At 45.9% G+C, this 25803-nt stretch overlaps 1 protein-coding gene across 15 annotated transcripts in view; it reads left to right on the top strand.

Moving 5' to 3' along the window:
* The window catches only part of PTPRT (protein tyrosine phosphatase receptor type T), a 1130358-nt gene that overhangs the window by 814082 nt on the left and 290473 nt on the right, over positions 1 to 25803 (top strand). For all 15 annotated transcript variants that reach the window (XM_055137540.1, XM_055137536.1, XM_055137543.1 and 12 more), the window contains exons 10-11: positions 21984 to 22185; positions 23505 to 23607. In XM_055137540.1, coding sequence (XP_054993515.1) covers positions 21984 to 22185; positions 23505 to 23607 — 305 coding nt within the window. The remainder of the gene's footprint in view (positions 1 to 21983; positions 22186 to 23504; positions 23608 to 25803) is intronic.

Below are 25803 nucleotides of genomic sequence, written 5' to 3'. Positions count from 1 at the left end.
TTTATGAGCTCTTCATCCCCTGCCCTACTCCAAATTTCACTTCAGGATAATCTATGAGGGCTGGCCACTTGAATGAAGTCCTTGGAGCAGTCCCAGACAGGTTACAGAGTTGAATCTGAATTTATAATCATTGCACATACAATTTACATAAGAATACTTGCTAATTTGCTAATATAAAGACCTGCTTTGGGGTAACACACATGTAGAGGTGGTGTGTGTGTGTTTGTGTGTGTATGTGTGTGTATTAAAGAGTGATGATGGACTATGCCTTGGACATATCCTCTTGGAATAACCCTTCAGCTGGAGGGACACAAGACTGAAATTTCCTGGTGAGCCACTGCCTGGGCATATACCGTGGGCACAGGTGTGCCCTGACCCACTAGGGGACAGACAGATCTCCTTAGCTTTCTGCTCCTCTGACTGTCACCCTGCCCTGAAACCAACTCCTGGAATCTGCAAGCATCCCGAACGGCTCCTCAAACACAGGTGAAAGATGTTTATCACTATGATCAGAAGCAGAAGCACTTTCTTGGGTCGCCTGAATGGGGAAGCCCAGGGTGGGCAGAGAAGGAAATGGGGTGGTGAAAATGGCCCTCAAAGAAAGGGGGTAGGGCATTCCCTTCTGTTCTCTCCCTCTAATTAGCTGTTGTGGTTTGCAATAAAAGTGTTGAGTGGCCACTGTGCTCAGTCTCTAGCCCTCATTCAGCCCGCAACTCCCTTCTCCCACATGGCCTTCGACTACATTATAGTTGGTGATCCCTTCTCTGAGTTGCCCTTTCCCCAGAATGTGAGGCCAGCCTCCAAGCCATGGAGTCAACAGTGACAGGGTGGGGTGGGGGGAGATGGGATTGGGGAGGATGGGAGGGATGCTGGGTTTACTGGTGGTGGAGTATGGGCACTGGTGAAGGGATGGGTTCCCGAACTTTGTATGAGGGAAGCATAAGCACAAATGTGTATAAATCCGTAACTGTACCCTCATGGTGATTCATTAATTAAAAATAAATAAAGTTATTATAAATTTTTTTTAAAAAAAAGAAAGGGGGTAATTGCAGAGTTTACTCAGAGACCAGCCACAGACAGCCTTCTCTCTCTCTCTCTCTCTCTCTCTCTCTCTCTCTCTCTCTCTCTCTGGATGTCTTCTCTTTACAGATCAAATGCTCTTCACTATGTTCTGTCTTTAAAAGGGGGACTATGGTATTACCCCGCCACATCTGCTCCCCTCTTGGCGTCTCTCCCCACCATCTACTCACTCCACAGATTTTCTTGCCATTTTCTCAGACTGACTTTGGTGACTCTCCCTCTAGCAATATCTGTATGAGCTTTTAAAAATCCCCCTTTTTTATTTTCAATACACAACTTCAGCACACTTATATGTGCTCATATTTGACTTCTAGTGAGGTTGAATCTCTCTTTTCCTCATTGATTATCTTTAAAATGTCAAAATATACCAGCCCCAGTGAAAGGGGTAACTTGGAACCATATCCTAAGAGACCTGATTGGTGGACTGGTTAAAAGAATTTACCAAATATTGAGACAGCAAGACAAGAGCAGAGGAAGAGTTGATTGGAAAATATGTTGACCAGAGGGACACAGTGAAGACTTTAGTCTGACTTCGACAGATTTAGGAAACTGTTTTGTTTTTCTTCGGTAACTTCCCAGGGGCCATTTGGGCTGGAGGTAGGTAAGATCTGCTGTTGTTTTTCCGGACCAATAATTCAAGGAACCAGATGTGAGCTTGATTGGGGAGTGTATAATTTGTAACAGGGGCGCTTAACCTGGGAATTTGAATATCTGGGAATACCTGGTGGCAGAAAGTACAGGGAACTTGTGGTTGTGCATTACTGATCTCATGTTAACTGATGGTTTTCCTGTTTTGAACTGGGGCAAACAGACCAAGCTTTCTCCATGGCAGTTAAGTCACCCATGACCCTCTTGAGAACTTCCTACATATTTAGCTGGGACAGGACCTAATCATGTGCAAACAAATGCATATGAAATTGCCAGCGTAAGATAGGCTGTGGCATTTGACTTCTATTATTTGGCTAGTATTATAGGAGTCCTCGTTGTAGGGTATCCTTTGCCTTTCCTCCGTATACTCACTGTGCATTGTGCCCTCGGTATAGATATTAAGATTATCAAGGAGGAGGAGGTGGTAAAGGCCAGAAGAAGTGTAATACTGAGTCATCAATGTTTGACCCCCTGTCACAAAGAAAACGTTGGCAAGTAACGAAAGCTTTTAGTTATCCTTACTTCCATCGATTGTGTAGATCCATTCTCAGCCCCCATCCAACCATCCCCACCTCTGATTCTACTCCCCGTCTGCTGCCACTTTTCACAAATCCACAGTTCAGTGGCTCCAGCATGAATAATACCCCCGTTACTGCAGAATTGTGATTCTTTCAGAGTCAACCAAGCCAGTGGACTTGACCAGGCAAGGTCTGGAAGGAGTAAATGACAGTGGAGTCCACACTGAACGCAGAGGAGATGCTACTCAAACAAAAGAGGCTCGGGAGAGAATGCTGTGCAGAGGATCAGTATGGCTACAAGACTTGTGGGGTGGCGTCAGGCCACACAAGGTATTGGAGAAAGGTTTGTGTGGTCTGAGTAGACCAAGAGGACTTACATCAATTGACTCAAATGTGGGAATGACAGTAAGGACCAGGCTGAACATCTGCTAAGGTCCATAGCTAGCTAGCTGGGAGCAATAGGAAATATGGAAGGACTTTAGCATTTCTGCAGTAGTAATAGTAAGTCCAACCACTGAATGCTTGCTATTCAATTGCTCCAAGCACTGTTTTGCAAAAGCTTTACAAGTTTTATGTCAATTGTTTCCTCCTTCAGACCTATGAAGTACAAATTCTGTTATGCCCATTTCACATATGGGCAAACTGAGTTAACAGGCAGTTAAGCAACTTATCTAAAATCTCATACCTAGTTTGTGATGAGCATACATTCTTAAGTACCATTGGAAACTGCCTTCTGATTTTGAGAAAAGATGAATGGGGGTATTGTTTTTGCGGGCAAAACAAAACAAAACAGGAGGAACCCAGTTTATCTGCAGGAACATCCACCTCTCTCTGGCACTGGGAGAAGAACTGGCAGGCTAGTTCAGTGTGACTGTGTGTGTCTGTGTGGCTCAAGGAAAAGAGTTCACACCTGGCACAGGTGCTGGCCTCCATTGCTGGCCGTTATCTGGAGCTGGTACCCGAGGAGTTTGAGAAGGCAAAGAAGCCCTTATCAGCCCACACAGCTGCTTCCTGGGCTATTTTCCCTGGGGATTTACAAGGCACTGAAATGATGGCATCGACATTCAGTTCTGCTGCCTGGACAAACCGTGCAGCCTTGGGGTGCACCAGGGGCACACTTGAATTAATGTGGTTTGGAGTCTGCAGTGTGGGTATCCATGGCTGATAACAGGTAGGGAGCAGGGCTTGGGAAGGGGAAGACAGGCTGTGAGTGCAGAGAGAACAGGAAGCTGGAGGCAGCTACATAGCTTGGGGAACCGGCCTCTTTTGTCTGTTTGCTGTGTAAAGAGCAAGGAAAGGACTGAAGTTCTGAATGAGGCGATTATTTTGATTAGAGTCTCTCATTAGGGAGATACACTTTTGTACAAAACCAAAATCCGTCTGAATAGCTCAGAAGGGCTCTACAGACAGACAACCCAAGGCAGTCGATGAGAAATGACTTGTCATGGACATGTAACTGAAGTGTCCAACACTCAGGGGTCTCTTTCTTGTCTCCATCCTCTGCTTTGTGCTTCCCTCTGTATATCTGCCTCCTCCTTCTCTCAGAACACTGGCATCCTCTTGGTTCCTCGTTCTCCTGCCATGTGTGATGGAGGAGGTCTTCAACCTGTGACAGGACTAACTCTGGCCTGGGGGCTCCAGCCCACCCTATTGCCTTTGCACAGTCTCTGCCCTCTTAGCAACTAAAAGCAAGTTGGCCTATGTGTCCAGGGCAGCGTGCCCTGGGGTGACTCAGAAGAGCATCTGTGCTTTGGGAAAGAGGAAGGTAGTACTCATCCTAGACTCAGGTTGCAAGAGGGCGTGGATCACCCTTAAAACTCTCCTCGTGCAAGACTGAAGGCAGCAAGCACATTCCTCTATGGAGAATCTGCTTGTTGCCTCACTCTCTAGTTCCTTCATTCTTTGGAGGCAGAGTATAAGTTCATTGCTAGTGTTTCACTGAGGGCAGTAACTCATAGAAGGCTTGTCTCTCACAGGCATCAGGCAGCCCTAGGCAGCGTGGCAGCCCATTGCAGGCTAACACACCCAGTAGTACCTCAATTAGAAGCTGATTCAAACAGGTCATGATGGGCCTCTTGCTATATTTATAGTCAGAGCACTTCAAAGAGTATTTCCATTGCTATGACTTTCGCAAATGTCTTTCATGCAAATTTTGATATTGCAATGATGAGGCCTTCATCCAAATCAATGGGATGGCTCTTTCCACCCTCCACCCCGTGCCTTTTAGTTGCCCGCCTTGTCCATGCTAAAGAGAGACTTGCTGCATTGTTTTCTGCTCAGCTGAGGGGCTGATGAGCGCCACATCTTGAAGGGGTGTTAGAATTCCAGCAGTGGACACAGGAGAAGCTTGATGACTAATGATATTAGTCCGGCAGTAGAGTTTGTCTTTATTTCCCTGCTGGTCTCTAACCTCAGTCTCTCTCCACAATAAAAGTGGGCTTTAAGATCTCAGGATACCTGGACACTGAAGTTGAAGGCTACACCATCTAGACTCTGGGGTACCCCCTTCAGCACCCTCTGCTTGCAGTAGCTTTCAGAATCCTTCCATTAGCTCCCCACTCCTGAGGTCCCTGCTGCATAGACAGTGCTCATCTTTCTGGATTCACGTTTGTGTTTCCTGCCCAGGGCTAGTTCCTGAGCGCCAACCACCACCCCCGCCCCCCAGCTCACCCGGTGGTCATTGGAAGGAGACCCTGTGGTGGGGGAGTATTATACTCAGTAGCTGAAGGGGAGGCAAGTCCCAAATCAAGGCTCTGTAGCACCCTCTGGGATCAGGGGGCATAAAGGTAGGACCCATGTGCCAATATGCCATCTTGGAACTCAGGATCTTAGTGGTGTGTCTTGTGCATCTCTGGCCTGACATGAAGCTGTTCTTGAGTCACCATTCAGGACTAAGAATCTAGCCCTCCAGGGGGATCCTCTCAGCCAGGTCTGTCCTTGGGGCTGGTTCTCCTTCCAGTGCTGCTCATGACTGGAAGAGAGCCCTGGCCCACCCAGGGCCCTGGGCTTATGGAAGTTGGCCCCGGGCCACCATAATCCACGTTAGCAGTTAGCAACCTCTCAGTTCTGGAGCAGGGGGCAGTCGTTGGAACATGGACTGTGTGTCTTTGCACCTAGAGCCAGCCTGGGCACCACCCATTTGTCAGTGGACACCCGGGGAAGGAAGAAAAGCAGCATCTCTCTCGGGGCTGGAGCAATAACACAGCAGGTAGGGCATTTGCCTTGCACGTGGCTGACCCAGGTTCGATTCCCAGCATCCCATATGGTCCCCTGAGCACCACCAGGAGTAATTCCTGAGTGCAAAGCCAGGAGGTAACCCCTGTGCACTGCCGGGTGTGACCCAAGAAGAAAGAAAAAAGAAAAGAAAGGAAAAGAAAAGAAAGGAAAGAAAAAAAGAAAAGAAGAGAAAAGAAAAGAAAAGAAAAGAAAAGAAAAGAAAAGAAAAGAAAAGAAAAGAAAAGAAAAGAAAAGAAAAGAAAGAAAAGCAGCATCTCCTATCAAGAGACCTGAGCTTCCCCTTCAGAGGGTCCTCCCGCCCTTCGCCATCAGTTTGGGCCTTAGTCGCAGAGGGAACATATTGAAATGGTGGTTCACGAGATCCTGTCATTTGGGGCAAATCTATGGCCAGAACGAATGATGATGGCCCTAAGCTGGCTCTGTGATACTTTTCTGAAGTCCCCCAATGCATGAGAGGACCAGTAATACACACCTCTACAATGGCCATCACGCTGAGGAGTCCACCTTCTTGGGGGCCTGCCTGCATTTAGCGGGAAACCACGTATCGGAATGCATTAGTTCCATGGAGTTACTGGATCTGAGAACTCACTCAGCACTGCACCCCAGCACACCTGCAAGCTCTCACAGCCCCAAGGCTCACTCAGAATCCTCATTTTTACACAATCCCAAAACTTGTGGTGTTTCCTACTGATTGGAGACCATGCATTATTAACACAGGCTGCTGCCCCTCAAGAGGTGGAACTTGGTTGGGCTTGGGTGGGGGGGGTAGAGGTAGGGTTATATGGATGGAATTTTCTCTTCGTTATTTGCATAAAAGGCCTAACAGCTGCATAGAGTCCCCATACAATCTACAGACTGCAATGGAATGAAAGTGTCCTGGGGAAAGTAAGGAGGGAAATGACTAAACAGGCTGCCAAGGAGTCTAATGAAAAATAAAAAACAAAAACAGTTGCAAGGCCCTGGTCTCCCGGCTCCTGGCTTCCTCCCTACACACAGTGCAACACGGGGAATGGACTAGTCCAAGTCAAGTAGGGTTGGAAGTGTGGAAATGTGAACTATGTACCAGATTTCAAGCACTTAGGGAAAGAATGGAATGAAAAGTGTCTCTTCAATAATTTCATAGTGAGGTACTACAACAGACTCAAAAGGGTGGGATGCATGCCTGGCATGTGGGAGGCTCAGGCTGGATCCTCAAAATCACATAGCTCCTTGTCCCAGAGCATCACCCACTGTGCCCCAGTGGACCTTGGGCACTGACACAGTGGCCCCAAGCACCAAATGTCAGACCTGCACCAGAGGCCAGAATATCAGTGGGAGTGGCCTCCAGGGCCTCCCTCTTACACCCAACCCCCCAAATGGCCCCTATGAACACATAAAAATAGAAATTTGGTTTTCATGTTGAAATAATAACATTTTGGATATCTTGATTATCAATTGTTGGTGCTTACCACTAACTCGGACTGGAGCGATACCATGGTGGGTAGGGCGTTCACCTTGTATGCGACTAACCCAGGTTTGATCCCTCCGACCCTCTCGGAGAGCCCGGCAAGATACCGAGAGTATCTCAACTGCACAGCAGAGCCTGGCATGCTACCTGTGGCACATTCGACATGCCAAAAACAGTAACAACAAGTCTCACAATGGAGACATTGCTGGTGCCCGCTTGAGCAAATCAATGAACAACGGGACAGGAGGACAGTGCTGCAGTGCTATCACTAACTCACACTTGAATGTGGCTTAATTAACTCCAGTCAAAACACTGGCCTCACTGTGTAAAAGGAAAGATATTAAAATGAACTCACCTATTTCTTTTGACTTGCTCTTTTTGGTTTCAGGGTGATGCTCAAGGGCTACTCCCAGCCCTATGCTTGGAGAACTATATGGTGTGGGGAAGAAAGTAGAAAGTGTGCTCTCCCGGTAGGGCTCTCTCCAGCCCTCTTTCACTTTTCTAAAGTGGCTTCTAGGAAACATGAGATTCTATTTGCTGTGGCAGTGCTGCTGATGCTGCTGACCACGTGGGAGAAGGAGGCTCTGATAGATTTGGGATCCTTGTCCAGTACAGACAGAGGGACTGTCACTGTCACTGTCATTGTCATCCTGTTGATCATCAAGTTGCTCGAGTGGGCGCCAGTAACGTCTCCATTTGTCCTAGCCCTGAGATTTTAGCAGCCTCTCTTTACTTGTCCTTCCCAACAGTGCCACATTGGAGGCTCTTTCAGGATCAGGGGAATGAGACCCATCATTGTTACTGTTGTTGGCATATCGAATATGGCACGGAGCTTACCAGGCTCTGCTGTGTGGGGAGGATACTCTCAGTAGCTTGCTGAGTTCTCCGAGAGAGAGAACTAGACAATAAGAGGTCTCGTGTTTTATAGTCTCTAGATCCTGGCCATTGATAACCAAAAGATAAACATTGACATTAATATAAACCATGCTATAGCAATAATAATAAAAGAAAAGTAAAATAAAGAAAAATAAAAATAATACAGGTTCCTTATTTATATTACAAGTACTTGCATCACTTATGAAAGTGAGGTTTGGTTTATGCTTTACAAACCAGTAGACATAGAGGCAGGATAAAACCCTAATCATCTGGATTCCTGCTCTGGAAGGGGCAGACTTAGTCGGTGGGGTACACCCCATTGTGGGGCTGCCACACCCGACTCAGGGTGCCTACCTTCCCTGCCTTTGACATCACAGTCTTCCACTCTGTGGTGACCTGTGGACTTCTTTAAAGTGTGTTTTTTCTTTTTGGTGGTTGCCTTCTCTCTCTTTCCTCTTCTCCCTACTCTAGTCTGTTCTCTCTTCTCTCCTTACTCAATGGAAAAGCCAAATATCTCCTTAGCATTATTACCTCTCAATGAAACTATTTTACTTTAAAAAAAGATAGATACATAGATAGATGATAGATAGATAGATAGATAGATAGATAGATAGATAGATAGATAGATAGATAGATAGATAGATAGATAGATAGTGGACAGTGATGAATAAAGTGAAGGAAATAGGAGAAGTTTATCAGAGGGGTGAGGGGGACTCCAGGGCTGACACTACAAACCTCAGGTGAGGCTGAGGTAGAGCCACAGCCTGGGAGAGTCTAATGGGGGTTTTTATGTTGTCTTGGGTGGGAAAAGGGTACGCTTGGTCTGACTCTCTTTATCTGTAGCAGGGTCAAGGGTGAGAAAGCATGGAATGCAGCCTGGTGGCTTCCTGTCTCCAGGTGGACCATAAGTCCTGTCCTCCACGCTGGGCACAGGGTGATCCCTGGTTCTGGGAGTGTTGCTGTTGCATTAGCCTGCTGCCATTTGGTCTCCAGGACCATTTTGTCGGAGCAAACCTCACAGGCACCGGGATCAGGACCTGCTTTTCTGAGCCCCTCCAGCTCTCTCATTTCCCATACAGCTGTGCCTGTAAGGAGACCAGCTGAGATCCTTGGAGCCCAGACTGGCTCTAGCTGCAGAGACACAGGGTCCTTATTCCTATTCCTGCCCCCTGCTCCTGAGTGCTTTGTAAGTGCTGATGGTCCCTCTGAGGGGCCTCTCTGGACCCAGAAGCGGGCCTGGCTTCACTGCAGAAGAGGAACTGGGCTTCCTGGTTCTGCCTGCTTCTTCAGAAATGACACTTTCTTTAGTTGCTTTGGAGCCAGCAGTAGATTTGCCCCTGGGCAAATATCACACTGCAAGATTAGGACAAAAGACCAAAAAAAAAAAAAAGTTGAGGGCCTTCTCCCTGGAGATCAGCAGAAGATGGGGCTGGAATAAATGATCAAATAAATCATTAACCAAAAACAGAGAAAAATAATTTTTTCTCTCTTGTGGAAAGGAGGGACTATGAAATAAATAAATATACAAATAAATAAATAAATAAATAAGGCAAGCTTTCAGACCCTGTATCCCAACCATCCAGGCTAATGAAATATTTCCCACCACAGCTCTGCTGGGGTGGGTGCATGGTTGGGTCTATGACATGAAATCAGGATCCCTCTCATCTCCTTACAAATATGCTCCAACTTTCTTTTCCTTTTTTTTTTTTCTTTTTGCTTTTTGGGTCACACCCAGCGATGCTCAGTGGTTACTCGTGGCTCTGCAATTAGGAATTACTCCTGGCGGTGCTCGGGGGACCGTATGGGAGGCTGAGAATTGAACCTGAGTCGGCTGTGTGCAAGGCAAACGTCCTACCCGCTGTGCTATTTCCCAGCCCCATGCCCCAACTTTCTTTGTTTTCCTATCCCTGACTCCCTAGGCCCTGGTTCTAGGCGTGTTTAGCCTCCACTTGGCCCTTCAACATAGTTTCTCACCTGCCATGGTCACTCTGCCTCGTGCCCGTCAGGCACCCAGGTGAAGAAGGCAGCTCTGGCCTCACTTTGTGTGTGTTCCAACCTGTCCTGCCTCTTGCTAGCTCTGAACCCCAGAAGGTTACTCCCAAAGCCTGTTTCCTCATCTGTAAAATGGGGATGAGAAATGATCATGGCACTTGCCTCATAAATGTGAGATGGTTAAATGCATAATGCGTGCTCAGCATGATCTGCTAAACACTGAAAGGCAATAATATCAGCTCCTACTATTATTAGTCTTATAGTGAATCACTACAGAGGCAGGAAGTGGAGAATCCTATCTTGACTTTTGACTTGTAGTCCAGGAATCCAGATTAGCCTGTTTATATAGGAATACACATTCTGTTTTTTTTTGTACAGTTGTTTATTTTACAATAATTTGGGACATATAGGAAGATTGCAAGATTGGCAGAGAGAATGCCATAAACACAGAAGATATTTCCTACCTACATGGAAAGTATGGGCTGGAGCGATAGCACAGTGGGTAGGGCGTTTGCCTTGCATGTGGCCAACCCAGGTTCAATTCCTCCATCCCTTTCAGAGAGCCTGGCAAGCTACAAAGAGTATCTCGCCTGCTTGGCAGAGCCTGGCAAGCTACCCATGGCATATTTGATATGCCAAAAACAGTAACAACATGTCTCACAATGAAAACATTACTGGTGCCCACTTGAGCAAATCGATGAGCAACAGGATGACAGTGATACAGGGACAGTGATGGAAAGTTTGGAAACTCAAGGCTATGAGACTAAGAGTATCACTTACTCGGACTCATGACTTATTAAATACTTGCTTAAATAGGGCAAGGACTCAACTGTTAGGCCTCTTCTTGGGGAGGTTCCATACAGATCCCTAGGTATCCTGTAGTCTTAGAGAGGCAGGCACCCACAGCCAGCATCCCGTGGGCAGTTGTTCACACAGGCACACATTCACCCAGGGCAGGTAGTAGGGCTGGGTGCAAGTACTAGACTTTAGTGTCAGGGTGGCCTCATTTCAAATCCCAGCAGTGCCACATCTGAGAGTGTCATACTTTCATTCCTTTTTTTCCTTTTAATTTTAAAACTTTTTATATTGGGGCTTTCCAAGCAGCGACCATGCCCAGTGAACCAACCAGACCGATGGTTCACTGTGATGGCCTCAGGTGTGATGCTACTTAGGTGCTATGATGCCAGGGATTGCTAGGATCACCTCAGTGATGCTTAGGGGGCATTGATGGTCATACCTACTTGCACCCAGTGCCTCCAGGGCTTTCCCTGAGGATACTCAGGGCACCATGCAGTGTTAGGGATGGAACCAGGTTATCTGTATGCAAAGCACATGCTTTAACCCCTCTACTATATCTCCAGCACTACCTCTCCAGCCCCTACATTTTAATTCTTTACCCTCATTTGTTCAGTAAATTTCATCAACTTCTACTTGGTGCTTAGCCTTATGCTGGTACTTATGGCAGCAATGGGTATTGCCACACACACACACACACACACACACACACACACACACACACACACACGCAGAGTGCATGATGGTCCCAATGAAAAGTCTAATTGAGTCGTGGAAGGCTGGACTATCTAGGTTGGTATAAATCAACCCTATGGTGTTCACACAAAGTTGAAATCTTTTTGCAGTGCATAGCTCTCTCTTGTCACTGAGCAGTACCTGACTAGATCGAATCCAGGCCTTACCTCCAATGATGATCCTCCTCAGACTGTCTTTTCCAAAGGACCGTTTTCAGAATGGCAGGTGCAAACATGCCAGACAGCAGAGTCTCCGATTATTCAACTTGTCTTGCATCCCCATGCCATGCCCAGAGCCAACTGGAGAGAAATTTTGCATGGCAACTTAGCGCCTTAACCAGGTTAAACTTAGCAGAACAGAAATCAGCTGAGTGTGAAGTTGGAAGGCAAGCAGCTTACATACAGAGACCCAAGAAATATTGCGCTTCAGATGAAAAGCAATTGGGAATATCACTAGGCAGACTCATTAAGCGAGAAGGTTTCTGTGAAAATAACAAAATCATAGCACCCAGGACACCCCAGCGTGAGATTAAAAGCTGAGAGGAGGTTTAAGCTTCATATTATTAAACTGCATTATGACAGTTTAGGAAGAAAGAGCTTAGCGCCATCAGAGTTGAAGGTGGCCCTGTTAAAGGAATCTGACTGAGTCTTTGAAATTCAGAGCACTTGGAAAGAGTGAAACTGTCAGAACAGCCCTCCCCTGGGGAGCAGGGAGGTGGTGAGGGGGGCCAAGCTAAGAGTCTGAGAAGTCCTGGGAAGGATGGGAGGGGCCTTGGGGCTGGCAGCGAATGAGTATTGACAAGAAAGCCCTCATTGAAGTCAGCCAGGAGCTGAAAGTGGGTGGGGATTTTGGAGCGAGGGTGAGGCATGCAGGGGGAGCATCAATAAATGTTAGTTCTCCTCATTATCACCTACTGGCCAACCTTGCAGTTTGGGTGGCTGGCTGGTGAATACTAATGACCTGATCAGCCGACTTCTGTGCTTTCTCCCAGTGTTTGATCCCTGAGCCACGAGGCAGCTAGCTGAAGTCAAAGAACATGGTATTGATTGGAAATCAGCAAAGCCCATGTTGGGCAAACAAGCTGACTCCCCTCTTAGTCTTGTCTTTCTGATCAGTGGAAGTGGGGAGGGGGGCCCCACTAAATAGAACATGCTTTCCTCAGCGAGGCTACACATCTGCCATGCAGAGCAAAGCAAGGGCCTCACTGCCTGTGCAGACAAGGCTGAGGAAGGTTCTGCCCAGGGAGACAGTCCCTGTCCACTGGCTAGAGTTTTGGAAGCCAGAGAAACCCAGCAAGCCCTGCCCAGGGGGCCACTGCTGCATCACATCGTCAGCAAATCATCATGGCTGGTACCCCACAACACCAGAGTCATTCAGCATATGGCAGTTCTGAAATGCAATGGTCTTCCCTTCCCAGTGGCGTCCCATTTCTGAAGGTGCACATGGAGGTTTAATCCTGATGCCGGCTCTGGCTTCATCCTGTTCTTACACTGCTGGGAACTCACCCTTTGCCCAGCCAGGACGAAGTGCACTTCAGATTCACTCCCATCTCTCCCTCTCAGCCTCTGGTCTCAGCGAGGCCTTCTGGTCTCCCGCTATCAGGAAGAGAATCGTACCATTGGGATCCACTTCCTCTGGCCCAGCACAATCTCCACCCTGGTGTGCTGGAATGATACAGGGGGGATCAGTAGTAACCTCAGGTTCAATTATAGGGGAGAACTTTCTCTTTGTTTGCTTAAAGACGGTAAACATGAAGGGAGGGAGGAAGGGAGGACTGAGTGATTTTTTTTTTTCTGAAAAGAGAGCAGCTGGCCAAGTAAGTTTAGAAAGTTCTGCTGTAGTCAGTTCAATCCTTCATTTCCAGGCAATTTGCTGCTCCAGTTCAAAGTGCATGAACATGAGCTGGGAACTTGGAAACACATAGAATCCTGGGCTCTAGCCGCCCCAGACCGTGAGATCAGTAGATTTAGGGTGGGCCCAAGAATCTGAATCTCTAACAAGTTCCTCGATGATGTTATCTCGTCTTGAGATTTTTAGTCCTCTTTGTTTTGCTTTTGATTTAGGAGCCGCACTCAGAGACACACAAGTGCTTGGAGGGTGGAGCCTGGAGCTCCAGCATGCAAAGCTTGTGCTCCAGCCCCTTGGGTCACCTTCCAGGGTCAGTGGCACTGTTCTCTGTACAGGCGTGACTCTGGATCATTCTGGATCACCTTCTTTCCCATTCTTCCCCATTCACTGGCACTGTTCTACCTTCATTACTAAAGCTAAGGGCTTGAGTAGTTCCAGCAAGGCATCTTTGACCTGACTTCAAAGCAAGCCTGTCCTGGACAGTTGCCTAGTTTGTGCACTGAATCTTCATTGTGAAGTTCACATTCCCAAGCCTTGGTTTGTCGCTGTCAGAAGGAATGTGACTAGGCATTCTGAATGGCCTCTTTTCCTTCTCATGATCACCTTCAACTAATTGAAGTAGTGGGGGCCGAGCCTGAGAGGGGACTGCGCCTGTCTTGAGAGGTGCCCCGTTCTTCTTTGCACAAAACCCCTTCTCCATTGGCCAGTAGGCATCCTGTCCAAGAGCACTGCTCCAACTTCCTCCTCCTTTACACTGTGTTCTGCCACTTATTTCCTCTTCCTTTATCTGATGGACACCCTCACTCTCTAGGGAAGGCTTCTGTTTTTCAGATCAGGAGTATAACTGGTAATACTTGGAGACCACTACTGACTCTGTGCTGGGGGCAGGAGGGTGGGATGGCAGGGCTACTCCCAACAGTTCTTGAGGAACATGCAATGTCAGGGACCAGACCTGGGCCTCCTGCATGCAGGCAAGTGCTTCACCCATTGAGCTGTCTCTCTGACACCATAGCAGTATCTTCATGTTCCTGCAGTGCTTATGTCTCTATCCTGGAGGCTCTTTGGTGCTGAGTGCAGAGTCAAGAGCTCAATCAGTATGTGCAGCAGATTTTCATCGGTAGCCACAAAGACCTCACCAGTGCCCAGAGCCAGCCTGCCTTTTATGGTTGTTGCTTCTTAAACACTCAGTTTTGAAATCATTATAAAATTACAGAAAAGTCGGGAAAAAATTGCACTGTGAGTTCTCTGTCCTTCACACAACTTCCCCAGATGTTAACATTTTGCAAAGCTGTTCACGTTTATGAAGCAAAACTGACAACGCGCATCTGTGCAGTGCTATGGACAAGCTCCCCCTGATATATTTTTTTCTGGATTCCCCAAATTCTTCCACAGAAGTCCTTTGTTCCCAGCCAGATTCCCACACAGTGTTGAGGGGCTCCGTTTCCTGTATCTTCTCCTACTCCTGACTGTTCTCCACCCTTCCTTGTCATTCTGTGACCCCCAACACTTGTTATGAGTGATGTTCAGTCTTCAGTTGAATTAATCTGACGTCTCTCATGATGGACTAAGGTTGTGGACCCACCCCATCCCATCATTGCACGTGGTTTCAGCATCATTTCTTACTGGCCATGGCGATCATGCTTGCTGGTGGTTTCCAGTGCTTCCTGCCCACCATGGAAAGCTAGATTCCCTGTCTGTACTCACTTCATTCAGTTAGGCCCTGGGACGAACCCATAGCCATGGAGAGAGAACTGCGATCCACCACCTGAAAGAAGAGATCACCACTGATTTGTGGTTGTTAGGTAAAACCATTGGAGTATCTAATAAATGGGTGGGTGAGGAGACACTTTGAAGTTATCACATATTTAATTTTGTCTCATATTACCTCTACTTCTTCCCGAGTGAGTCTGCCTACAGCTGTTACCACCTCAGCTCCTGTGCCCCCTGCAGAATGCTAGCTGATTATACCTTTATGCAGAATTGCCTATTGCTTTAGGGCCCACCTACAGTGCTCTCAGCCCAAATGCACAAGGCATCTCTCAGGGAGCTTAGAAAATGCATCCAGTGTCCAGACCTCTGGATCCAGAGTTTTGGACTCAGCTAGCCTAGAGAAGATGTTGGTGCCTTTTAAATGGTACATGGGAAGCATTCTCTGCTTTGGAGACCAGGCTGAGAACTCCAGTTCCCCAGCTTCTTGGGATGGCTGTCTTCTACTATACCTGATAGAACCAGCCACTCTCAACACTAGAATCCTGCATTTCTGTCCAGGCCTCTGTGGGTGCTCAAAGTTTCTATCCAGGTTACCCCAGAGTCATGGGATCCTGTCTCTGAACAGAATCAAGCATTGGATAGGTGCTTGGTGAGTGCTTTTGGATGGAGAGAACAGGTCTTGTAGAAACCAAAGCAGAAACCAAAGCCTCTGTGCATGAAAGCGGCAGTCCCACACTTTCTTCAACAGTGCTAGGAACTTGAGAGGAGGACCTGGCCATCATCATGTGTCTGCTCGTCTCAGAGACATGGTACTCTTCTCCCCAGGAGGCCTCTGCTGTCTAGGAGGAAGGCCCTGGGATCAAGAAGCCACATGCAGCCTCCTGCACATTTGCACTGTTCTTGGAGGTTGTTCACTTTTCTGTTCTAACTTGTCTGGGAACCAGCAGACCAGCACTGCCCTCCTAACCAGAGATTGCCTTGGCCAGGGATCTTTTTGCATATTTGTGTTGTTCAGAGATTATCAAGCTGCCCGAGTCCAGGTCTATAAATATTTTTATAGTGAGTCCAAAAAAGGTAATTTGAATTTGACTGTTTTGAATTTAAAGGGAAAGAAAAGAATAAATTCAACTCTTTACACAGTGAACTGAACAGAGAGTCTATTTTATTGGTAACTTGTTAAACTCGACTATGCTAAGACCTTCCAAGTCTGGACTGGAAGACATTTGAGAAAGAGAAGAACAGATGGCATGGATAACTTTGGGTGCTTACTCACTCTGCCCCAAATGGTTAGACTGAGAACATGAGTATAGTAGCAAGAAGGCTTGGGGTTAATTCAAGAGGATGCTTATGGAATGTCCATTGGTAGGTGGACGGGTCTTGGCCTAGTTTATACTGTCCCCATAACAGCTTATGTGTCATCCATGAGTGAGCGCTATAAATAACACTGCTGATTCTTCCAGAATATCCAAGAAGGTATTAAATTTATTTGCCATGTGTTGGTGCCATGATCACACACCCACAAAGATGATGCTATGGAGAACTTGAGACCACAGATCTGTGACTCCTCTCTTGGCCTAAGAATGCAATCAATGCCATGTTTCCCAAGGATTAAATAGCATATTTTTTATGCACGCCCACTCACAGTACTTGGAATATAGTATGCTTCAAAATAATGGGTTTTGATTATTGTAGCCTCTGGATCCTAGTTTCTAAGCTCTGACCACTTTCCTCAGCCTTGCTTTATCTCACATCTTTCCATCACTTCCTGGACACACTTAGTTTCTTTCTCAAGCTTGGAATGGCTTCAGTCTCATCTCACTTAGTGGCTGAGCAAGCATGGCTCAACCTCTGTTTATTCAGAAACAAACAAGTCCTTTATGTTGGACTCTTCCAGGAAAATCCTTCCTTTTGCCTCTCTTTGTCCCATCTCAGTCTAAGGTGGAAGGCTGCCTGATACTGCTGTGTCCTGGGGTGTGTGGTATCTGACTTGATTTAAAGACTAACGTCACTCATCAAATCCCTAGGGTGATCCTCCAAAACCAGTGATCTTCCTGACAAGAGTTAGCAAGCTGGGAGTCAGCCTGTGGTAACAGACAATGTCAAAATCGAAATTTAAATCAGATTTATTCTTTTATCCTCAAGAACTGAGGTTCAGGGAGGTTAAGGATGTTGTTTACGTCACACAGCTAGGGCAAACATTCTTTGATGTGTGTATAGGTAGGGAGGAAAGGTAGAACAACACCAAGATAAGATCCTTGCCCTCTTAGAACTAGTCCAGGGATCAGCAAACATATTTAGAAAGGGTGGAGATTAAATAGTTTATACCGAGAGGACCATGGGGACTCTTTAGCAGCCACTTAATTCTGTGGGGATAGTGTGAAAGCAACACAAGACAATGCTTTGATGGATGGTGGTGAATGTTCTAATAAAGCTTTATTTACAATAGTTGATAACTTTTCAGGCTTAATTTTATATCCCCTGAACTGGTAGAAAAGAAACTCATTATATAAATAAATTATATATATGCATATACTTATATATTTGCATGCCCCAAAGGAATGCAAAATTAGGAGGACCAGAGGGTCATAGGAGGTACTTAGGAAAAGTTGCCAGAGTTAAGGATGTGGGGCCATTAACTATGAACTGGAAGCCAGAGGAGGAAAGAGTACCCAGCTTGATGGAGCAGCTGATGCAAAGGCCCGGTGGCAAAAGGGACCGTGGCTTCCTTCAGGTATTAAATAAATAAAGCTTATTTATTCTAAATAAAGCTTAGCATGGATGAGAAAGGGCAGGGAGGCAGCCCCTGCATGCGCTGATGGAAACCACAGCCCTAGTGTGAGATCTGAGGGTCAGTGGCACTCAGCAGCTGAGTAAGTGTCTGATCTCCAAGTGTGCCACCCCTGCATGTCACAATAATGACAATAATAACAAAGAGGAAAGGTATGATGGACTCTTGGGCCTGGGGCCAGTGGCCTTTTGAATGCTAACTGATGGGTAACTTGGTTGAATTCTCATTATGGATTGTTCCAGCTGGCCAATGCCTGGGGTCTCACTGAAACAGTGGCAAGGACCCCTGAGAATTTTGTTGCAGCTTTCCTCAGTCCTCAAAACCCAGGGTTGGCATGCAGCTGAGCACACTTTCTGACTCTACCTTTGCTGTTCAAACACATCTTCCTCTTTCCCCACTTGCACACCAAGACTTACACGGCAATAGGCCTGTTACGGCCGCAGCTCCATCCCACTCCGTTTTTCTCATCTTCCCTCTCTTCCCTACCCGACCCAATTCCCCACTTACTTCGTAAAACTTGCAAGTTAAATTTTTCAAAGGCTGCTTCTGACAAAGCAGTGGGAATTAGATTTGGTGAAGCCCTTCATAAAAAATTGAAGGCACGCTATATTAACATACATTGATTTATTCATAGTGTTTCATTACAAGTAAGTGAGGCTCCTGTAATACCAGGAAAGGTTAGGAGAGCAGGGGAGCACGGTATATTATATTGACAGCCCAGTGGAAATTGAGTCGCTCTTGGATTGAATTTGGAGTGCAGGAAAGGAATTGGCTAGTAAATAAGGGATGAGTTTTACCTCCTAGCATCTGTATATCAATGTAGTTGCCACCTACCCAGGCAGGAACTGGAATAGAATTGCAAAAGGCCGCATGAGGTTGTTTTCTCCTGGGTACGTGAAACGTCCTGGCCACAGTCAAAGCTCTGTGAACATCTCCCTTCTGCCTTGAGGAAAAACCAGAATACAGCCCCACATTGAAAGTACAACCTCGTCACCCTGGACCATCCTCCATCCCCATGGGCCTTTGAGCTCCCCTCTGCCAAGGCTAGAGCTCTCTTCCTAGGGCGCTGACTCCCTAACATTCTCTATGCCAGGTCAGTATTGCCCCAAGATGCCACCTTGATTACCTCCTTGGTCTCTGCGGACTAATATTCAGAAGCAGACCCTGAGATGAGGAACCCAATCAGAGCAGATCACTGAGAAGTTTGGGTAACACCAACAGTGGGATGGGGTGAATTAAGGGAAGAAGCTAGTGACCAACATGCTCTCCAGTCTTTGGATACTACAAGGCGGATCCCCTGGGATGTCTGCTGAGAGGCATCACAAGAGGAGCCTGAGGACCTGGACCGGCTCTGTCCATGGCAGTCCTGTCCCTGGGCATGGTAATTAACAAGTGATGGCTGCAAGGACCATGGAGGGAGTCTTCATGCAGAGAAGCAGATGTTTCCAGTGCTTAACTCAGAGAAGGACAGGCATGGCCAGGAGTGCCCAGAGGGAACCCTGTGACAAAGCACCTGAGGGCCCTACATGATGTGTACCCTGCCCAGGCTGGGCTTGCAGAGTGCCCCGTGCTCTTCATTAGGGCTCACTTTGCTCCGGTAAATTCTAGCCTTTCTGCTGCTCTTGTAGCATCTGTTGCAAACAAAACTGCAGCTGCTTAATACAGGAGAAAGATGTGATCTCCTTCCCTGCCATGTTAAGTGCCCATGACAGAAATAACACCCAGTCTGTGTTTGAGGTTAAGTCAGTGTCTTCCCTTTTCTGCTGGCATCAGCCCTTCCACTCTAGCATGGGAGCAGGTCACGTAAGATGGAACACAGTTCTGGAATGAAAGCCATTTGAGGACTGGGTCCAGCTTGTATTTATGTGTGCCTCTCTGCAGCACTCAAAATAAATTCTATCATACAGGAAATTCTAATATGCAGACACAAGAAAGGATGGCAAAGGAGCAATTTAGAAGGGATGCGTGTACACAGTCTTCAGTCAGTAAAGCATGCCTTCAAGTGAGGCAGCGCATGTGGTAGAAAGAGCACAGACTTTGAAGTCACACAGACCTGGGTTGTAGCCCTGTTTAAGTGATAGAAAGCTGAATGACCATGAGAATGTATGATCTACCAGTGCCATGTGACAGCCTGCATGACTCTCACGAGCATAATGTTGAAACGAAAGAAATCAGTACACCCTGTATGATCCCATTTATATAGAGCTCAAAGGCAGGCATCACTAGTCTATGCTGTTACAAGTCAGGATAGATGTTAGGTTGACGGGGGTTGGGGACACACAGAGAAGGGAAGGAGCATGAGGAGAGACTTGGATCTGGTGGTGTCTCATCTCTTGATTGCATGCTGATTATAAAGTTGTATCCGTTTAGTAAACATCGATCTAGCTGTTTAGTTTTCTGCACATGTAATATGCTCTAATAAAACAGCTTTCATGGATCTCGATGGAGCAAACTTTCAAAAACCCTCCCTTTACTGCTTTTGCAAGTGGGTTATTTAGAAATGAGGTGCTCCATTTCTAAATGACTGGGGAACCAGTGCCTGAGACCCAGTGTTTGGATGTTTTTACAGAAGGGTGGGATCAGAAAATGAGAGTGGGTCTTACAAAGGTCTAGAGTACCTTGGCAATGCTGTGTCACACCAGTCTGTGCATGATCCATGAACTCCTGTCACTGCAGAGCATACACTAGGTTGGTTACTGTGTCACTTGTAGTAGAGCCTCTGGGTGATTAGAAATATTCCATGGCTTAGAAGACACAAACCTGGGCCTTCCCCAGGTAGTGTGAAAGCAGTGATTCCATGCAAGCTCTTTCCAGTGGAACTTGGTTTTATTAATTTTAGAGCGACTATCATGATGATTCCAAAGTCTGGGGAGAAGGACAATTAAGGCAGGAGGAGATGCCATATAAGAACAGTTTTCACGTGGAATAGTGAACTGGGGCGGGAGAGATAGTACAGCAGGTAAGGTATCTTGCATGTGGCTAACCTGGGCTCAATCTTCAGCATCTCATACGGTTCCCTCTTGAGCATTGCCAGGAAAGATTCCTGGGTACAGAGCCAGGAGTAACCCCTGAGCTTCACTGGGTGTGGCCAAAAAATAAGAAAACAAATAAAAAATGGTGAAGCATTGACAGACAACCCCAAGTCTGGTGGGCTTGCAACAGCTATGTTAGAGTGGGAACAAGTAAGTTCCAGTAGTATAGCCCACGTGTTCTAGTACAGCTTGCAGGTTACAAATGAACATTTATTCTGGGCATCAGAACTGCAGTCTGGGGAGCACAGATCCAGAAGCGTTTGCGCCTTGAGTGGGAGTAACCAGGTTGTGCTTCTAGTGGAGGAAAAGAGGCAGTTAACCATTCGGGTCCTCTTATGCAAATGAGGGTTTCAGCCGCTGCAGTTGTGATTGGTGGAAAGTTCACAAGCAGTGAATGGTCCATTTTAATTCTTTGGCTTAAAGGGGTAGTTTCCTCTGGTGGGTGGATGGCTACAGTCATGCTTAAATGCGCCAGGTCCCCCTTCACTGCCTGAGCTCCTCCCCAGACTCTGAATGGTTTATGCCTATTCCATTCTGTATAATTAATTAGGACCCATGGTCTGCGTTTGTGAGTAGTTTACCAAATCCTCTAGAGAAGCACTGTCCAGTGTGAGGGTCACTAGCCACAGGGGCATTTGTCCTTTCAAAATACGAGTTGTTGGCAGGGAGATGCACTGGAAGGGTAAAATACACACAAGATTTCTAAGACTTACTAGTAATTTCCCGGGTTCGATTACTCCGCCTCTCTTGGAGAGCCCAGCAAACTACCAAGAATATCTCACCCACATGGCAGAGCCTGGCAAGCTACCCGTGGTGTATCCGCTATGCCAAAAAAAGTAATAAGTCTCACAATGGAGACATTACTGGTGCCCGCTCGAGCAAATCAATGAGCTACAGGATGACAGTGACAGTGACTATTAATTTAGGTATAAAACATATAAAATCTTACATTGATTGTACATTGATTGTATATTAGAATCACACTGTGATGTGTATATTGGATGCAGCAATATTCTAACAATTAAGCTTGCTCTCTTATTTTCTATTAATATGATCATTCAGAGATGGAAAAGTTTGTGTGTGGCTCGGGTTCTATTTCTGCCGGACATTGGAGTTCCAGAGCGCTGGCAGGGGAAGATGAGGATAATCTGTTAGAGAGGCAATAATAACTAAATTTCAAACCAAACTCATGTGTCTTTCCCTTTTCACTCCCTCGTGTGCTTTCCAATGAGACCCCTGGGTAAGGCATTTATTTGTCTGTTTCTTGGCTTCTGCAGATCAACTACAAAGCTGTTGGCTCCCTGGACCCCAGTGCCGATCTGTCCAGCCAGAGGGGGAAGGTGTTCAAGCTCCGAAATGAAACCCACCACCTGTTTGTGGGACTCTACCCAGGGACCACCTACTCCTTCACCATCAAGGCCAGCACAGCAAAGGGCTTCGGTCCTCCTGTCACCACCAGGATCGCCACCAAAATTTCAGGTATCTCTCTTAGATGGGTAGAAGGAGGCCAGTGGCGTTTTCTCTTCCAGATTTTTCTAGGATGTAAAAGGCAGAGAAATTTCCTCCAGGGTGTAGGACAGTTAGTGTCCCTGGACATGGGACCATTTTGTCTTGAATCTAATCCATAAAGTGTAAAAAAAAAATACATTAATTGGGCAAGGCTACAGGAAATGCTGAGTGATTCGGCAAATGAGTTACCATACTGTTGCATTAAACAGAGCTTCTTTTCATACAAATTGATTTCTAAAAATGTGATTTGTTTTCAAGGATATTCCTTCAGAGTTCCTTCTGGAGCACATTCTCTCAAAATAGCTGATGAATAAATGAATGAGTGAACGTTACAGAACCGTAGCCACTCAATATTTTCCCTTGTCACCAGTGGGACACCCTCTGCCATCAGATTCAGCCTCAAAGCAGAGTAATTTCAGAACTCTTTTGGAAATTTGCATTTTTTCAGAAGACTCGTAGTCAGTTCTGATCTACATACATACATACATACATACATACATATTTTGCAAAGCTACAGCCTCATGGTGGGTTTTGTATTTTCATGTTTTCACATAGTCTCATGCCATAAGCATTTTTCCACATTACTACATGGCTTTCATTATAATGTTCTGTCAAGTGGATGGACCTAATTTAATTAAACACTCCCCTATGATTGGATATGTTAGGTGTTTCTACGTTTCTACATGATAATGCCTCAATAGACATATTACCAATAAAGTTTAATTCATTGATCTGGATTATTAATTTAGAATTAAATATCAGGAATTGGAGTACCAAATTAAAAGGACTGTGAGTTTTAATACCCCTTAATACAAATGGCTAAATGACTTCTCATGGGATTGGATCCAGTTGCACTTCTTTCATTTGGGACTGAGGTGGTGGAAGGTTGTCCCATGAAAATTAATAAGATGAAGCAGTTTATTAATTGCTGCTGTCATTTGCATTATATATGTGTTGAACAAAGTTCACTCAGTTTTCACATCTCAGTTTCAGAACTTAAATTTTCTGCATTATCTATGTGGTGTGGGATTTTTGGAGTCATGAGATTTTCTGGTTACATCATTGCCTTCCTTCTCCACAATCTTCCCTACCATGTAGGTATGTGGTGGTGGGTTGGAATTCAGAGACTCCTTTGTTAAAAATCTATAATACTGTTTGTTTTTCATCTTCCCCCTTCTCAGATGTCCTCCTTCAAGTTATCCTGAGAGATTTGGGGGATAACCTTAAGAGGTAGTGATGGGCTGTGGTTCTAACACAAAGTTCACCTCCCCTCTCTGTTCTCCACCCAGCTCCTTCGATGCCTGAGTATGACACAGACACTCCACTGAATGAGACAGACACAACCATCACGGTGATGCTGAAGCCTGCTCAGTCGCGGGGAGCCCCTGTCAGGTGAGAGGGTGTTCCTCAGTCCTTTTCCTCAGTACTCTTTTTACTTTGCAACATGCAGGCCTCCAGTTGAATCATGTCATTGGCCCTGTCCAGAGTCAAGATGGGTACAACTTTGGGAGATGAGGGCCAGTAGCCCCAGCCCCAAGACTGTAGGTCTCACTTCCCTCAACATGAAACATTAGGACTTAAAAATAACCTGCCCGGAAGGACAAATGGGGCAAGATCACTGTTCTGTTTCAGTGATGGGCCTTGCCCAGCTGGTAACCCAGTAGGACTGGCATGAAATCATTCTGATGATTTTACAGGAGGCTGCTGGGGCATAGAAGCAGATTCTGATTCCAGCAGTGAAAGCATCTCAGTAACTAAACAGACCTAGAGCAAGTCCATGGGCTCAAGGCTATCAGGAGGTTGGCATCTCTTTTAAACTAAGATTTTTTTCCCAACAAGAACAGCAGTATCTATGTTGACTGCTGGCTTTGCTCAGGGCTCAAAGATTACAGTCGTTTGGAACAAAGCAGAGTGTGGGGAAAATAGCTTTAGATGGGCTCAGTTTAGTTCAATAAACATTCGTAGAGTAGTTGACATGCCTAGAATGAATGGGCTAGGACATGGGATGAAAAGGCTTCATTTCATCATTCAGCAAACACTTTTTGGAGCACTCACTCTGAGTCAGGCATTGTTTTACTGCTTGGTTAGGATGTGACTGAGAAAAAGTCTTATTTTAAGGAAAGCCAAACTTGATTTCAGGAGACAGAAATGTAAAAACTTAATTTCAATGTAATGCATGCTTATGGAGGTATCATCGGTCACTCTGAGAAGCTAGAGGAGAGAATTCTCAAATAGATGACCCTGAGTGACATGGGATATGTTGTATATGATTTCTTTCTAATCATATGTGAAGAGGATCTAGAATGAGCAAAAATAGGGAGAGGAGCAGTCAGTTGTCATGGCGAGAAATGGGAAGGGTTCTGTTTGCCAAAGTCACATTTAAGGTGCCTGCTTGGTTGGAGGACCCTGGAGAGCAACTTGATTGCCACATGCATGGCACTTTTTTCTCATCCTGAGCTTGGAAGAACAGACAGGAAGGAAACAATTGTGGTGGTCTAGTTTTTGTTTTTCCAAACCTGATCCAGTTCTATCCAGGAATTATAGGCAGTGGAGTGGGTATTAGCTAGTTGAAAGTTGCCCTGTATTCTGAGGACTGAATCATGTTTAGCCAAATATCAGGCGAGTCCTCAAGTCTTACTACAAGGGTATGTAGTTTTGATGTCATCTGACCATAGAATACTTGCCTTGATTTACACATAGGTAATTCTGAAAAGCTCTTTTACCTGCAGTGGGCTAAGGTGGATGGTAACTCTCAAATCCAATTTATCATTCTTAAGCTACTCAATAATGAGCTGCTTTCACTCCCATTATACATGTGCCACATTGTCTGTTAGCCTCCCTTCTATTCTGAGATATTATTATCTCAGAATAATATCCATCCTCAGCTGCTGGAGTAGGCTCAGAAATTTTGCAGTGGCACCCAGAGAAGGAGGAGGAAAGCTGAGTTTGAATGCAGGGCCTCCCGGGGTCAAATACTGGGTTTCATTTTGGCTGTTTGGCTTCTTCCTTTCATATGTCTTTCCTCTTTCCTCCAGAGACTTTAGTCACTGTTTGATAATATTAGAGAGCTTGCCAGATGTTTTTGAAGCAAAATAGCTTTTATTGGTAGAAATTGAGAGCCATAGATATGTGAGGGAAGAGAGAGGATCTCCCGAACCTTTCTGAGAAACCAACCTGGCCAAAATATCCAACACAGCTTGACCTGCTTTGGTCAACCTACCTAGGCTCTGTCCACATCTAAGACACAGCTACCACCTGTATTTTCTGGACAATGAAAATAGAGCTTCAGGAGCTTATGTATTTTTCTTGTGCCATGCAGCAATATTAGAATAGGGTTTGAACCAAGATCTAGTGCCACCAAACTCATATCCTTTCCATACCCACCAGGAAGCTGTGGAGTCTGTATGTGGACAGTTTGGTGGACTTGCTGGATCTGCTATCCTGAAGTAAAAAAAAATTGGCAAGTGTTTGAACAAAAATGGTAACTCTCAGGTCCAATAGATCATTACTGAGCTATTACCTGGCAAGAATTTTTGTTCAAAAACTTGCTACAGGAGCCTCTCACATGAGGGTGTTCCTTGGTTGTTA

Source organism: Sorex araneus, chromosome 5 (genome assembly GCF_027595985.1).
Source record: "Sorex araneus isolate mSorAra2 chromosome 5, mSorAra2.pri, whole genome shotgun sequence".
In the NCBI taxonomy this organism is placed as follows: Eukaryota; Metazoa; Chordata; class Mammalia; order Eulipotyphla; family Soricidae; genus Sorex; species Sorex araneus.
Note: the sequence above shows the minus strand (reverse complement) of the source record. Positions and strands in the feature narration are given on the sequence as shown.